The sequence below is a fragment of the Watersipora subatra genome, chromosome 7 (genome assembly GCF_963576615.1).
Source record: "Watersipora subatra chromosome 7, tzWatSuba1.1, whole genome shotgun sequence".
Lineage (NCBI taxonomy): Eukaryota > Metazoa > Bryozoa > Gymnolaemata > Cheilostomatida > Watersiporidae > Watersipora > Watersipora subatra.
The window spans coordinates 46,360,588-46,378,747 of NC_088714.1; the positions used below are offsets into that span (position 1 = coordinate 46,360,588).

At 37.7% G+C, this 18,160-nt stretch overlaps 1 protein-coding gene across 1 annotated transcript in view; it reads right to left on the minus strand.

The window, feature by feature from the left end:
• Nucleotides 1–2,590: 2,590 nt before the first annotated feature.
• LOC137400342 (tetratricopeptide repeat protein 27-like) overlaps nucleotides 2,591–18,160 on the minus strand; it is a 50,158-nt gene continuing 34,588 nt past the window's right edge. Inside the window, exons 13-15 of the mRNA XM_068086671.1 lie at nucleotides 7,567–7,732; nucleotides 5,453–5,650; nucleotides 2,591–3,321 (exon numbers count right to left, since the gene is read on the minus strand). Coding sequence (XP_067942772.1) covers nucleotides 3,025–3,321; nucleotides 5,453–5,650; nucleotides 7,567–7,732 — 661 coding nt within the window. The 3' untranslated portion in view covers nucleotides 2,591–3,024. The remainder of the gene's footprint in view (nucleotides 3,322–5,452; nucleotides 5,651–7,566; nucleotides 7,733–18,160) is intronic.

Below are 18,160 nucleotides of genomic sequence, written 5' to 3' on the forward strand. Positions count from 1 at the left end.
TTAATATATGGTTCGGTTGTGACTATGAAAGGTTACAATGTACCAAGTTTAACAGTATGTACTATAATAAGAGCCTTGTCGTGTCACTACGAGTGGATTTAAAAAAAATGATTGGATTACCCAGGCCTTGAACTCTAACATGCAGCTTAGCAGTCAGTAAAGCTACCATCTGTCCAACTCAATCACCTGCTATATTTAGGAATAATAGGACAATGTTATGTCTAATATGAAAATAACTAGGTGAATTCCTAGCGTTGCACGGGTATTAAAAACAGCTTATAAACAGTGGCAGGTAATGTCATCGCCATTGGCTAATTTGAGTACAATTATAGTATACTGCTAAACTTACTAATAAAAGTTGTGAGAGCAAACTTTAGTGATGTTGGGCATAACACAGCACCGTTATGCGTATTTTAATCGATGTAATGACAATCTGGCCAATGTATCAAGGCTAGCTTAATGGGGTTAGACTGTTGCCTTGTGGACGACCAGTTTGAAGTTCAAATTCAGTGTGATGCAGATTATTTGTTACTAGATTTCAACTGCTATCGCTGGTCATATGCACAACACACAGACTTTGTAATTTGTATATATATAGATACATGCAATAAGGCAATACATGTACTTAATTAATTTGTATTGTTTAATGTATGAATGCAATATGAATTTGCATTGTATGAGACCAGAGACTATGAAAATTTGTATTGTGTGATGCGTGTGAGGCACCATTGTGGTAATTTAAATTAAATAATACGTGTGAGGCAATACTATGTAAGGTTGTATTGTGTAATGAATAAAAGGCAATATTTTGGTAATTTTTATTGCGTAATGCATATAATAAGGCATTATTATATAAATGTGTATTTGTGTTATGCATGTAAGGCAATACTATGTGATTTGTATAATAGATATAAGACAATACTACATTAACCTAAATTGTATTATGCATATGAAACAATATTACGTTAACTTGTATTGTGAAATGCATAAAAGGCAATGCTACGTTAATACGTTTACATATTACACAATACATTAATTTGTATTGTGTAATGCATGTAACAAAACAATATTTTGTAAACTTGTATTGTGTAATGCATACGAGGCAATACTTTATTACGTATTAAGAATTCATTAGTGATTATTTAGTGATTACAATTAGCCAATGACAGAGTGAGAGAAACAACACAAGTTGAGAACTCGCAGCAAAATGGGAAAACTTGTTCCATCATTGTATCCAACCAATGTTTTCTTTTTTTCTTATTGATATCATCATATCTAATGCCAACACCAAGACCAAAAGCTAAAGGATATTTTTCTGTGTTTGTTTAGAAAAGTTATCTTCCTCGTTCTATTTCTGACCAGATTATCAATTGTATTTATCGTAAAACCTCTATTTCAACTCCGCGACGCTCTATTTTTCAACAGATCCCCTATAGCGGTGTTTAATTAAAGGTGGTGTTTAATTAGAGGTAGCGCTGAAACAAAAGGTGGAACTTTATTTTTCGACTAGCTCATAAGATTGTTGGGAAGATAAATTTAACTCTTTTACGGGCGAAGCTAATGTTGCCTATATTTTTCATTCTCCTTCGGGCGGATCAACATTAATGCCATCAGCCTCACCATTTTTGCTATGCAGTTTTCATATACGTCGAAGTATCAGGCCGAGTTGAACAAGGGACTACTTTGAATACAATAGATTAGTGATAGTGTTATTATTTCGATGGTGCTTCAAAGTTTAAAAGAAAACCGAAAAGCTTTGGAGTTAGAAAACAGACATTACGTTTTCAATTTTTAAAGACATTTTCAACGTCTTAATGTCAGAATACACCATAACAATGGCGGCTATTACATCGTACAATGTAAGTCCTTAAATCGTAAAATTAGTCTTCAGGAAAGATTGTAAACTCCATTATGGACGAATCTTAAAACAATGGATATGATTTAGACTTTGGTGACTTCATATCAGAGTGTAGTTCTGATGATTGTGTCGATTGATCTTCTCAGATACACTGTCACTAAAACCATGGAACCACTACAGCAACAACGGAAAAATTAATTGTTATTGATGTAACTGAGTTATTATTAGCAATATTTTCTGGACACTTTTCTACTGATCACTTTCTATTATGGGTTCGCAAAAGTTAAAGAATGTCAAATTGGCGGGCAAATAGAGGTGGTGTTCAACTAAAGGGTGGCACTTTGTTTTTTAACCCTTCTTCAATAGTGGCGCTTCATTAGAGACGCCTATTACGGTATTAGTATCATAGAGCTGCCCATCACAGACATCCAATTCCGCTAACAAGAGTGACTGACGGTGAATACGTATTTTTATGCTATAATCACAGCATATTAATATTAAGCAGAATAGCTGAAATTTTCAAGTCAACTTTTTGATTAGGTTCAACATTTTAAGCTTTAAACTCCTTAAAAGGTTATAGTTGACACCCTGGCCACTTGGCACATCTTGTCACTTTAGTATACTTTTGGACAGACCTAGTGCTGAGAGTGCATTAGTCAATCAAACACGTGAGGCTCCTAACATATCTCAATCTGACGAGATAACCAAAGTAAGCAGCCTAGAAAGTGCTGCTGAAGACATCATCAGTTGCTGTATGTACATTGAACGAAAGAAACCAGCCACAAATGCAAACATCAATAAATTCAATCAATACATCAATACATTCCTTGTAAAACTAATTTTTCAAAATTATGGAAAACATATTTAATGGTTTGCCTAAAAAGACAATATAATTTACATATTCGCTAGACAGCAAGAGCCAAAACTAATTCAATTTTTGGTGCAAGAATGACACATATATTGCTTCACAGCAGTGCTCCTCTGTGTACATGAATATGCTATGTACAAAGTCTCCTTCCTTTTACCGATATGACCGCAGCTAGTCATATCATTAGAAATCATTGTTAGACATACATATGTATTCCTCATTACAGTCTTGAACTATCACAAAAGAGGTGTGTATGCTGTAAAGAAACAATTTGACCTACATATTAACTTAATGTACATCATGACAGCGCCCCACTGAGTGTTAACAGGCTCGCGTTGAGAGCCTTCAACAGGTTTGACACATTTTCGTTGGTAACCTCCTTAGTAACAGGATCAGTGTAAGACTTGACAAGCCTACTTATATGAGACTTGACCTGCAGTCTGCCAGTGGACAAATACTTCTTATTATCCAACAGCATGTACGAGTCTATCAACTCTAAAAGCACATCCGTAGCTACGACACATTTCTCCTCACTCTTCTCCCAGTTGGCACCATTGATGGAGCATCGATAAGCCTTCTGCAGACACTGGATCCCCTGCAACAACACCAGTACATCTCAGCATATGAAACATTACAAAGTGTTTAGTGCTGGATAAGTTATCCAGATGTCAAGCAGCCAGCTAAGGTTCAAACCCTGGTGACTACGAATCGACAGAAAAAGCATATTCTATGGCTATCAACAACAGTAACAGGTGGCTCGGCAACAGTAAAGGACATCCAGGTGGTAGCCATTATGTCAAACTATGAAACTATAAGACCATAAAGTCTTGTAGCCCTGATTAGCCCTTGAGCTCTACCTGGGATTAGCTCAGGTTTTAAAAGGGAGTTTAACGAGCATGCAATAGGATAGGTTTCAGTTTACCTCTCGCACCAACTTAGGATCCAAGGCCTTCATTCCTATATGCTAGAAGGATTAATGACTAGTTTATGAAATGCTTTGTTAGTAAGCTTAAGGAACAGTTTGGCGAATGGGTGGTGAATATGTATTGAATAATTTTAGCACAATGAATGCAGAGTAGGAATTGCTTTCCTATTCATTCTGATTCACACGGAGAAAAAAAGCATACAACTCCTCATACCACGTGATGATATTTCATTGATGTTTAGCGAGCTTATGGAAATTACTGTTCAAGCAAATATCTTGAAAATTGTTCAGCTCGTTATTTCAGTAAAAACATGTGACATTTTTCCTTAATAGTACCTTAAAGGTTGACTTGCAACAAAATTCACATTACAGTTATTTGATATGAAAAGATTCACCTTGTCTTACTCTGTTGTGTTGTAGGTGCAAAATATGTGGGAATGTGATTACAAGCTCTTAAAAGCTCAAAAACGAACAGTTAATCGCAGCCACACGAGACCACCGTAGTTTGGATTCTCTTTCCAAAATGGCTCAAATGTGACGTAGCTGTGTTAGATGGTTTCTGTTTACAATTTCATGCAATCTTATTCGTCGAAATATTTCACAAATATACTTCACGCATTCAATAAAACCATGTCTATTGTTCTTACGCGTCGGTTTTATCGTCATTTTAATGCTGTCACTTTTAGCAGTGATATCTTATAACTTACCGTAAAAATTCATTAATTTTTTAACCTTAGCTCGAAGGAGTACTTATCATTGTCTGATAATCATGACGAGCCTGTTGGTCATTTGTGATAATCGAAAAGTGCTGCAAAAATTATTTGCGAAGTATTGGGTCACATGATCAGATTATGACTTGCTGATAAGACCAAACCGAAACAAAACTGTAAAGTAACGAGCATCTATATTTGATACGGGGTCTTCGGTAAAACCCGAAGTGTTTGTCATAAACTAGTGCTACGATAAGTTTTATATTGAGCTTTTCATTGCCCTTTCAATTCACGGGAGAACATCACGTGACAAGACGATAACCAAATTTTATGACTACGTCAGAGAAATAAAGAGATTCCATTCTACGGCGGCTTTTCGTATTTGAGCTTTTAAGAGCTTGTAATCACATTTCCACATATTTGGCACCTACAACGCAACAGAGTAAGACATGGTGAATCTTCTGATACCAAATAACTGTAATGTAAAGTTTGTTGCAAGTCAACCTTTAAGAAAAGTGAATGAGTATCCAATACATGCCCTTTGCATCCTGAAGTGTGAAGAATGTATTCTATCAATCCAGTGAAGTATTTATGATTTACATTGTTTTAAAGTTTGTTTAAACAGTTGTCTTCCCTTTCTCTGTGAAAAAACTATCAGCTGTATTCATAAGTACCATGGAATTGCGCATCACAGACAATTCTAGCCCTGAACACATTTTTATTTATTCATGGAATAGAGCGGCTAGAGATGAATTGGCATTTTGAATTGCATGTACATTTTTTGAAATATAATACACCATTTTAATTCGAAACACAATGGCTTAAATTTTCAAGTCAACTTGCTGTTAGATGTCAATATTTCAGCCTTTATCTTGAACTCACTATATTGACTCCTGCAAATAATAGACAGCTGGTTAGCTGATTTACTAGATTCGAATTTAATTTAATGAACCCACATACTTCTAGAATTACGGCGGTCAGAAAGAAAGACACACTTTTCTAATGCTAGCGTATGCCAACTGCAAAACTTGACACACCCACAGACAGTTTCACATATATATACCGCAACTAGATGGAAATGTCAATCTCACCCGCTCCACGTTGTCACTGCTGTTCTCCTTACTAGTCAGAATGAGACTCCCGTAACTTCTCCAGAGCACGCAGCAACTCGTAACCTTTGAAGTTGCATGGCCAAACAACTTTAGCAGAGCCTCTCTATGACAGGAGGACGGTCTTCCCCTGCCATCTGGAACATCCTGTATGACCAACTTGGTCAGGTGCTCTATAACCTATAAAAAAAATACAAACACCTACTAAGTATTCTTATTTATATGGAGGTGCTAACTGTTGGTATGGCAGCAGCTGCTGAAAATGGATTCTTTTATAGAGTTGACACTCATGTCGAATAAAAGCACATAAGTGAGAGCACTTGTAAGAAGTTGTCAGCATACACTACAATTCTACGAGGTGAGTATACACAAAGAAAATTAGTTCATTGAGATATACAAATAAGTGATTGCATCTAAAGAATGATCCGATGACATCTTCTAGTTTTTGACAATCCCCGTGTTTCCATTTTGCAGATGATGTGGATGATGAGAATTTGGAATTGTGCGCACATCGAGTGCACAAGTAGCAAGTGATACAAGTGTTTCAATGAACATACACTTGTTGCTGATCAACGCAAGCGCTTTGCTAAAACGCTTGTTTGATCCATCAAAGAGCACTTGCACTTTGTGATCGAGCAAATATCTGAGTTCACATCCTGTAAGAGGCAATATTTTGTCCTAACGCTTTTACGTGGCTTCATATGGACAGACAGACAGACAGACAAAGCTCTTATCATAAAGTAGATTATGATTATATACTGTATGTACATTGTAATTATACCTAATTCTATGGATATTTACTCTGTATGTACATTGTAATCATACCTAATTCTATGGATATGTACTCTGTATGTATATTGTAATTATATCTAATTCTATGGATATGTACTCTGTATGTATATTGTAATTATATCTAATTCTATGGATATGTACTGCTGTCTATCAATATGAACAACATTACACTACTATTGCAATAGCTCAAAGGTCAGCAAATTTTAATATCAGCTGAATTGTTTTTTAGACTTATTTAAATGTTACAAAAACAGCACACGCAAAATCTTTCGTTTTAGCAGCAGTAAAATTATGGCAACAGCACAATTTTCAATTGATGTACTTTTTCCTTGGCAGATAACAACTTGTAGTTGTCAGCATTTTAATGCCTGATCGCTTGAAGGTCAGACCAAGGGAGGCAAATCTAGAACTGGTGTTTGAGTTTTTGATTCGCATCTGCTTTAAGCTGCGCAGCAAGACCAGCATTTAACATATAGAAATTGAATAGAACAATTGCATCGACTAGATGACAATAACTAACATAGAATACTACTATATCTGCAAGTCTACAACTGATCTTCAGAAAAATAATCAGCTAAATAAGTCATCAGGGAGCAGCAGAAGTCATTTGTTTTTACGCAAGAAACAACCTAAAGCAACCATCTTGCAGACAACAAGTAGCTACACAGCTGCAACTGGAGGATCAAATGTAAAAACATTGCTGCTTACAAACACAGAAGAGCAATACCACTTCTGGTGTCTCCATCGCTAATAGCCCAAATTCACACAGAATGTGACCAAGAGATTAATTTAGAATTTGTAACAAAGCTCAATTTTGATCACTTCATCTTTTTTTTTCGAAATAATTAAATTTGATAAAATATTTGACTCAGCATCTAAAATACATACACAATAAAGTTTTTTTTAAACAGCTGTTGTGTGAGCCAGTACATATGAATGTAGTTCTTCTTCATATATTTAGCTCTCCGGCATTCGAATAACACTAAACAGATTTTTTCTTATGGTTATAAAATCATGAATTTTGAAAAGACCAGTTTAAGTGCTAGAATTGATGAAAAAATAATTACTAAAACAAGAAATTATAAAAAACATGGACAACCATTTTTAGAATAATTATTCTCTTGTAAAACTTCTAAAGGCAACTAATAGTTATCAAGATGAGAAAAAATATGATATTGAAAAACGTAATATGGGTGAAAGTGAAAAAATGGACTTTTGGCCACTTTGCATCGCAATTGCTAGCTACAAAATATCTCTACACACCTGCCTTTTGTGTCACCTGTCAGCCACCAACATTGACTAACCTGCTCATCCTGCCACTTGCCAGTCAAGTCAAGAATCCTATGAGCACCCTGTATTACTTCAGCCACCTGCCCGCAGTCGCAGCCAATAACAGTGTAGTTCTCCCAAATCTTCCAGTTGTCAAAACTGCATTTGATTGCATCTTGCAGCACCGTGAAAGCCCTCTGCCTGCGCAATGATGAAAAGGCTTTGTAAGAGATATAGAGAATATTGTCTATTTATAGAGTGAACACAATTCAGCTCTAAGCCGAGCAAGACATTTCTAACAGTAAGATAACACAACACACATACATATATGTATTACTTTCTTGAAAAACTAAATTCATTCAAACATAAGTCCTGGTTTGGTATTTATTATAGCCTTTACTATAATAAGAACCGTGTCTGGCCGTGCAAAGTCCCGCTAAAAGCATTAGCAAAAAAGATTACCGGATGCGGCAATTGAACTTGGGTATTAAGTTCTGCAGCCATGTTTGCTACAAACTGTGTCACTCAACCACCCTTCCACACTTAAGAATAATTGTGCACAGAGTTATTAAACATGACTTGGTCCTCGTCTTTACGATAATTAGAGCCTTGTCCATTTATCTGTCCGAAGGTTGGACATTAGGGCAAACATATTGCATGGTAGAGAATTTGAACTCGCAACCATAGACTTGGTATATCAATACACTACCACCTGTGCCAATCATTGATGTTGTAGAATTATTGTACACATACTTATTCTCTGTGCTTTATGGACACATATTATGATCGATCAGAGCATGCTGGACTGCCAGGGTACTAGTAAAAACTCAGTTATGATCGTTTACAAGTAGCTCAACAATAAATCCTCTGTTCAAATTGTTCCAAAAAAGTTGAAAATCATTTGTCAAATATATATATATATATATAAATATAACACAATAAATAATGGTCATAATAAAGCAAGAATTAGTGCACAGTTCTGAACAGCATGATTTAATTTATGAGAGTGACTGTAATAATGGGGATCCAAAGCTAAATTTTACAGCTCTCAGTGTGGGACCACAGGGTATCCTGCAATTGCTGATGATAACTCCTCTTTCATGGGTAAAGTAAATAGGTTACTATTAGTAAAATGAGCCCTATCTTGGCTAGGCCTTGTTTTTATAGTTTTCCTTAGACATTTATATATGGTCATAGGTGCATCATGTAGCCTCAGTACCTAAACTATCAAAGTTGATGCACTATAAGCTCTATGGTCATAGGTGCATCATGTAGCCTCAGTACCTAAACTATCAAAGTTGATGCACTATAAGCTCTATGGTCATAGGTGCATCATGTAGCCTCAGTACCTAAACTATCAAAGTTGATGCACTATAAGCTCTATGGTCATAGGTGCATCATATAGCCTCAGTACCTAAACTATCAAAGTTGATGCACTATAAGCTCTATGGTCATAGGTGCATCATGTAGCCTCAGTACCTAAACTATCAAAGTTGATGCACTATAAGCTCTATGGTCATAGGTGCATCATGTAGCCTCAGTACCTAAACTATCAAAGTTGATGCACTATAAGCTCTATGGTCATAGGTGCATCATGTAGCCTCAGTACCTAAACTATCAAAGTTGATGCACTATAAGCTCTATGGTCATAGGTGCATCATATAGCCTCATTGCCTAAACTATCAAAGTTGATGCACTATAAGCTCTATGGTCATAGGTGCATCATGTAGCCTCAGTACCTAAACTATCAAAGTTGATGCACTATAAGCTCTATGGTCATAGGTGCATCATGTAGCCTCAGTACCTAAACTATCAAAGTTGATGCACTATAAGCTCTATGGTCATAGGTGCATCATGTAGCCTCAGTACCTAAACTATCAAAGTTGATGCACTATAAGCTCTATGGTCATAGGTGCATCATGTAGCCTCAGTACCTAAACTATCAAAGTTGATGCACTATAAGCTCTATGGTCATAGGTGCATCATGTAGCCTCAGTACCTAAACTATCAAAGTTGATGCACTATAAGCTCTATGGTCATAGGTGCATCATGTAGCCTCAGTACCTAAACTATCAAAGTTGATGCACTATAAGCTCTATGGTCATAGGTGCATCATGTAGCCTCAGTACCTAAACTATCAAAGTTGATGCACTATAAGCTCTATGGTCATAGGTGCATCATGTAGCCTCAGTACCTAAACTATCAAAGTTGATGCACTATAAGCTCTATGGTCATAGGTGCATCATGTAGCCTCAGTACCTAAACTATCAAAGTTGATGCACTATAAGCTCTATGGTCATAGGTGCATCATGTAGCCTCAGTACCTAAACTATCAAAGTTGATGCACTATAAGCTCTATGGTCATAGGTGCATCATGTAGCCTCAGTACCTAAACTATCAAAGTTGATGCACTATAAGCTCTATGGTCATAGGTGCATCATATAGCCTCAGTACCTAAACTATCAAAGTTGATGCACTATAAGCTCTATGGTCATAGGTGCATCATGTAGCCTCAGTACCTAAACTATCAAAGTTGATGCACTATAAGCTCTATGGTCATAGGTGCATCATATAGCCTCATTGCCTAAACTATCAAAGTTGATGCACTATAAGCTCTATGGTCATAGGTGCATCATATAGCCTCAGTACCTAAACTATCAAAGTTGATGCACTATAAGCTCTATGGTCATAGGTGCATCATGTAGCCTCAGTACCTAAACTATCAAAGTTGATGCACTATAAGCTCTATGGTCATAGGTGCATCATATAGCCTCAGTACCTAAACTATCAAAGTTGATGCACTATAAGCTCTATGGTCATAGGTGCATCATGTAGCCTCAGTACCTAAACTATCAAAGTTGATGCACTATAAGCTCTATGGTCATAGGTGCATCATGTAGCCTCAGTACCTAAACTATCAAAGTTGATGCACTATAAGCTCTATGGTCATAGGTGCATCATGTAGCCTCAGTACCTAAACTATCAAAGTTGATGCACTATAAGCTCTATGGTCATAGGTGCATCATGTAGCCTCAGTACCTAAACTATCAAAGTTGATGCACTATAAGCTCTATGGTCATAGGTGCATCATGTAGCCTCAGTACCTAAACTATCAAAGTTGATGCACTATAAGCTCTATGGTCATAGGTGCATCATGTAGCCTCAGTACCTAAACTATCAAAGTTGATGCACTATAAGCTCTATGGTCATAGGTGCATCATGTAGCCTCAGTACCTAAACTATCAAAGTTGATGCACTATAAGCTCTATGGTCATAGGTGCATCATGTAGCCTCAGTACCTAAACTATCAAAGTTGATGCACTATAAGCTCTATGGTCATAGGTGCATCATATAGCCTCAGTACCTAAACTATCAAAGTTGATGCACTATAAGCTCTATGGTCATAGGTGCATCATATAGCCTCAGTACCTAAACTATCAAAGTTGATGCACTATAAGCTCTATGGTCATAGGTGCATCATATAGCCTCAGTACCTAAACTATCAAAGTTGATGCACTATAAGCTCTATGGTCATAGGTGCATCATGTAGCCTCAGTACCTAAACTATCAAAGTTGATGCACTATAAGCTCTATGGTCATAGGTGCATCATATAGCCTCATTGCCTAAACTATCAAAGTTGATGCACTATAAGCTCTATGGTCATAGGTGCATCATGTAGCCTCAGTACCTAAACTATCAAAGTTGATGCACTATAAGCTCTATGGTCATAGGTGCATCATATAGCCTCAGTACCTAAACTATCAAAGTTGATGCACTATAAGCTCTATGGTCATAGGTGCATCATGTAGCCTCAGTACCTAAACTATCAAAGTTGATGCACTATAAGCTCTATGGTCATAGGTGCATCATATAGCCTCATTGCCTAAACTATCAAAGTTGATGCACTATAAGCTCTATGGTCATAGGTGCATCATATAGCCTCAGTACCTAAACTATCAAAGTTGATGCACTATAAGCTCTATGGTCATAGGTGCATCATGTAGCCTCAGTACCTAAACTATCAAAGTTGATGCACTATAAGCTCTATGGTCATAGGTGCATCATATAGCCTCAGTACCTAAACTATCAAAGTTGATGCACTATAAGCTCTATGGTCATAGGTGCATCATGTAGCCTCAGTACCTAAACTATCAAAGTTGATGCACTATAAGCTCTATGGTCATAGGTGCATCATATAGCCTCATTGCCTAAACTATCAAAGTTGATGCACTATAAGCTCTATGGTCATAGGTGCATCATGTAGCCTCAGTACCTAAACTATCAAAGTTGATGCACTATAAGCTCTATGGTCATAGGTGCATCATGTAGCCTCAGTACCTAAACTATCAAAGTTGATGCACTATAAGCTCTATGGTCATAGGTGCATCATGTAGCCTCAGTACCTAAACTATCAAAGTTGATGCACTATAAGCTCTATGGTCATAGGTGCATCATGTAGCCTCAGTACCTAAACTATCAAAGTTGATGCACTATAAGCTCTATGGTCATAGGTGCATCATGTAGCCTCAGTACCTAAACTATCAAAGTTGATGCACTATAAGCTCTATGGTCATAGGTGCATCATGTAGCCTCAGTACCTAAACTATCAAAGTTGATGCACTATAAGCTCTATGGTCATAGGTGCATCATATAGCCTCAGTACCTAAACTATCAAAGTTGATGCACTATAAGCTCTATGGTCATAGGTGCATCATGTAGCCTCATTGCCTAAACTATCAAAGTTGATGCACTATAAGCTCTATGGTCATAGGTGCATCATGTAGCCTCATTGCCTAAACTATCAAAGTTGATGCACTATAAGCTCTATGGTCATAGGTGCATCATGTAGCCTCAGTACCTAAACTATCAAAGTTGATGCACTATAAGCTCTATGGTCATAGGTGCATCATGTAGCCTCAGTACCTAAACTATCAAAGTTGATGCACTATAAGCTCTATGGTCATAGGTGCATCATGTAGCCTCAGTACCTAAACTATCAAAGTTGATGCACTATAAGCTCTATGGTCATAGGTGCATCATGTAGCCTCAGTACCTAAACTATCAAAGTTGATGCACTATAAGCTCTATGGTCATAGGTGCATCATGTAGCCTCAGTACCTAAACTATCAAAGTTGATGCACTATAAGCTCTATGGTCATAGGTGCATCATATAGCCTCATTGCCTAAACTATCAAAGTTGATGCACTATAAGCTCTATGGTCATAGGTGCATCATGTAGCCTCAGTACCTAAACTATCAAAGTTGATGCACTATAAGCTCTATGGTCATAGGTGCATCATATAGCCTCAGTACCTAAACTATCAAAGTTGATGCACTATAAGCTCTATGGTCATAGGTGCATCATGTAGCCTCAGTACCTAAACTATCAAAGTTGATGCACTATAAGCTCTATGGTCATAGGTGCATCATGTAGCCTCAGTACCTAAACTATCAAAGTTGATGCACTATAAGCTCTATGGTCATAGGTGCATCATGTAGCCTCAGTACCTAAACTATCAAAGTTGATGCACTATAAGCTCTATGGTCATAGGTGCATCATGTAGCCTCAGTACCTAAACTATCAAAGTTGATGCACTATAAGCTCTATGGTCATAGGTGCATCATATAGCCTCAGTACCTAAACTATCAAAGTTGATGCACTATAAGCTCTATGGTCATAGGTGCATCATGTAGCCTCAGTACCTAAACTATCAAAGTTGATGCACTATAAGCTCTATGGTCATAGGTGCATCATGTAGCCTCATTGCCTAAACTATCAAAGTTGATGCACTATAAGCTCTATGGTCATAGGTGCATCATGTAGCCTCATTGCCTAAACTATCAAAGTTGATGCACTATAAGCTCTATGGTCATAGGTGCATCATGTAGCCTCAGTACCTAAACTATCAAAGTTGATGCACTATAAGCTCTATGGTCATAGGTGCATCATGTAGCCTCAGTACCTAAACTATCAAAGTTGATGCACTATAAGCTCTATGGTCATAGGTGCATCATGTAGCCTCAGTACCTAAACTATCAAAGTTGATGCACTATAAGCTCTATGGTCATAGGTGCATCATGTAGCCTCAGTACCTAAACTATCAAAGTTGATGCACTATAAGCTCTATGGTCATAGGTGCATCATGTAGCCTCAGTACCTAAACTATCAAAGTTGATGCACTATAAGCTCTATGGTCATAGGTGCATCATATAGCCTCATTGCCTAAACTATCAAAGTTGATGCACTATAAGCTCTATGGTCATAGGTGCATCATGTAGCCTCAGTACCTAAACTATCAAAGTTGATGCACTATAAGCTCTATGGTCATAGGTGCATCATGTAGCCTCAGTACCTAAACTATCAAAGTTGATGCACTATAAGCTCTATGGTCATAGGTGCATCATGTAGCCTCAGTACCTAAACTATCAAAGTTGATGCACTATAAGCTCTATGGTCATAGGTGCATCATGTAGCCTCAGTACCTAAACTATCAAAGTTGATGCACTATAAGCTCTATGGTCATAGGTGCATCATGTAGCCTCATTGCCTAAACTATCAAAGTTGATGCACTATAAGCTCTATGGTCATAGGTGCATCATGTAGCCTCATTGCCTAAACTATCAAAGTTGATGCACTATAAGCTCTATGGTCATAGGTGCATCATGTAGCCTCAGTACCTAAACTATCAAAGTTGATGCACTATAAGCTCTATGGTCATAGGTGCATCATGTAGCCTCAGTACCTAAACTATCAAAGTTGATGCACTATAAGCTCTATGGTCATAGGTGCATCATGTAGCCTCAGTACCTAAACTATCAAAGTTGATGCACTATAAGCTCTATGGTCATAGGTGCATCATGTAGCCTCAGTACCTAAACTATCAAAGTTGATGCACTATAAGCTCTATGGTCATAGGTGCATCATGTAGCCTCAGTACCTAAACTATCAAAGTTGATGCACTATAAGCTCTATGGTCATAGGTGCATCATGTAGCCTCAGTACCTAAACTATCAAAGTTGATGCACTATAAGCTCTATGGTCATAGGTGCATCATGTAGCCTCAGTACCTAAACTATCAAAGTTGATGCACTATAAGCTCTATGGTCATAGGTGCATCATGTAGCCTCAGTACCTAAACTATCAAAGTTGATGCACTATAAGCTCTATGGTCATAGGTGCATCATGTAGCCTCAGTACCTAAACTATCAAAGTTGATGCACTATAAGCTCTATGGTCATAGGTGCATCATGTAGCCTCAGTACCTAAACTATCAAAGTTGATGCACTATAAGCTCTATGGTCATAGGTGCATCATATAGCCTCAGTACCTAAACTATCAAAGTTGATGCACTATAAGCTCTATGGTCATAGGTGCATCATATAGCCTCATTGCCTAAACTATCAAAGTTGATGCACTATAAGCTCTATGGTCATAGGTGCATCATGTAGCCTCAGTACCTAAACTATCAAAGTTGATGCACTATAAGCTCTATGGTCATAGGTGCATCATGTAGCCTCAGTACCTAAACTATCAAAGTTGATGCACTATAAGCTCTATGGTCATAGGTGCATCATATAGCCTCAGTACCTAAACTATCAAAGTTGATGCACTATAAGCTCTATGGTCATAGGTGCATCATATAGCCTCAGTACCTAAACTATCAAAGTTGATGCACTATAAGCTCTATGGTCATAGGTGCATCATGTAGCCTCAGTACCTAAACTATCAAAGTTGATGCACTATAAGCTCTATGGTCATAGGTGCATCATGTAGCCTCAGTACCTAAACTATCAAAGTTGATGCACTATAAGCTCTATGGTCATAGGTGCATCATATAGCCTCAGTACCTAAACTATCAAAGTTGATGCACTATAAGCTCTATGGTCATAGGTGCATCATGTAGCCTCAGTACCTAAACTATCAAAGTTGATGCACTATAAGCTCTATGGTCATAGGTGCATCATATAGCCTCAGTACCTAAACTATCAAAGTTGATGCACTATAAGCTCTATGGTCATAGGTGCATCATGTAGCCTCAGTACCTAAACTATCAAAGTTGATGCACTATAAGCTCTATGGTCATAGGTGCATCATGTAGCCTCAGTACCTAAACTATCAAAGTTGATGCACTATAAGCTCTATGGTCATAGGTGCATCATGTAGCCTCAGTACCTAAACTATCAAAGTTGATGCACTATAAGCTCTATGGTCATAGGTGCATCATATAGCCTCATTGCCTAAACTATCAAAGTTGATGCACTATAAGCTCTATGGTCATAGGTGCATCATGTAGCCTCAGTACCTAAACTATCAAAGTTGATGCACTATAAGCTCTATGGTCATAGGTGCATCATGTAGCCTCAGTACCTAAACTATCAAAGTTGATGCACTATAAGCTCTATGGTCATAGGTGCATCATGTAGCCTCAGTACCTAAACTATCAAAGTTGATGCACTATAAGCTCTATGGTCATAGGTGCATCATGTAGCCTCAGTACCTAAACTATCAAAGTTGATGCACTATAAGCTCTATGGTCATAGGTGCATCATGTAGCCTCAGTACCTAAACTATCAAAGTTGATGCACTATAAGCTCTATGGTCATAGGTGCATCATGTAGCCTCAGTACCTAAACTATCAAAGTTGATGCACTATAAGCTCTATGGTCATAGGTGCATCATGTAGCCTCATTGCCTAAACTATCAAAGTTGATGCACTATAAGCTCTATGGTCATAGGTGCATCATATAGCCTCAGTACCTAAACTATCAAAGTTGATGCACTATAAGCTCTATGGTCATAGGTGCATCATGTAGCCTCAGTACCTAAACTATCAAAGTTGATGCACTATAAGCTCTATGGTCATAGGTGCATCATGTAGCCTCAGTACCTAAACTATCAAAGTTGATGCACTATAAGCTCTATGGTCATAGGTGCATCATGTAGCCTCAGTACCTAAACTATCAAAGTTGATGCACTATAAGCTCTATGGTCATAGGTGCATCATGTAGCCTCAGTACCTAAACTATCAAAGTTGATGCACTATAAGCTCTATGGTCATAGGTGCATCATGTAGCCTCAGTACCTAAACTATCAAAGTTGATGCACTATAAGCTCTATGGTCATAGGTGCATCATGTAGCCTCAGTACCTAAACTATCAAAGTTGATGCACTATAAGCTCTATGGTCATAGGTGCATCATGTAGCCTCAGTACCTAAACTATCAAAGTTGATGCACTATAAGCTCTATGGTCATAGGTGCATCATATAGCCTCATTGCCTAAACTATCAAAGTTGATGCACTATAAGCTCTATGGTCATAGGTGCATCATGTAGCCTCAGTACCTAAACTATCAAAGTTGATGCACTATAAGCTCTATGGTCATAGGTGCATCATGTAGCCTCAGTACCTAAACTATCAAAGTTGATGCACTATAAGCTCTATGGTCATAGGTGCATCATGTAGCCTCAGTACCTAAACTATCAAAGTTGATGCACTATAAGCTCTATGGTCATAGGTGCATCATGTAGCCTCAGTACCTAAACTATCAAAGTTGATGCACTATAAGCTCTATGGTCATAGGTGCATCATGTAGCCTCAGTACCTAAACTATCAAAGTTGATGCACTATAAGCTCTATGGTCATAGGTGCATCATGTAGCCTCAGTACCTAAACTATCAAAGTTGATGCACTATAAGCTCTATGGTCATAGGTGCATCATGTAGCCTCAGTACCTAAACTATCAAAGTTGATGCACTATAAGCTCTATGGTCATAGGTGCATCATGTAGCCTCAGTACCTAAACTATCAAAGTTGATGCACTATAAGCTCTATGGTCATAGGTGCATCATGTAGCCTCAGTACCTAAACTATCAAAGTTGATGCACTATAAGCTCTATGGTCATAGGTGCATCATGTAGCCTCAGTACCTAAACTATCAAAGTTGATGCACTATAAGCTCTATGGTCATAGGTGCATCATGTAGCCTCAGTACCTAAACTATCAAAGTTGATGCACTATAAGCTCTATGGTCATAGGTGCATCATGTAGCCTCAGTACCTAAACTATCAAAGTTGATGCACTATAAGCTCTATGGTCATAGGTGCATCATGTAGCCTCAGTACCTAAACTATCAAAGTTGATGCACTATAAGCTCTATGGTCATAGGTGCATCATATAGCCTCATTGCCTAAACTATCAAAGTTGATGCACTATAAGCTCTATGGTCATAGGTGCATCATGTAGCCTCAGTACCTAAACTATCAAAGTTGATGCACTATAAGCTCTATGGTCATAGGTGCATCATATAGCCTCATTGCCTAAACTATCAAAGTTGATGCACTATAAGCTCTATGGTCATAGGTGCATCATATAGCCTCAGTACCTAAACTATCAAAGTTGATGCACTATAAGCTCTATGGTCATAGGTGCATCATATAGCCTCATTGCCTAAACTATCAAAGTTGATGCACTATAAGCTCTATGGTCATAGGTGCATCATGTAGCCTCAGTACCTAAACTATCAAAGTTGATGCACTATAAGCTCTATGGTCATAGGTGCATCATGTAGCCTCAGTACCTAAACTATCAAAGTTGATGCACTATAAGCTCTATGGTCATAGGTGCATC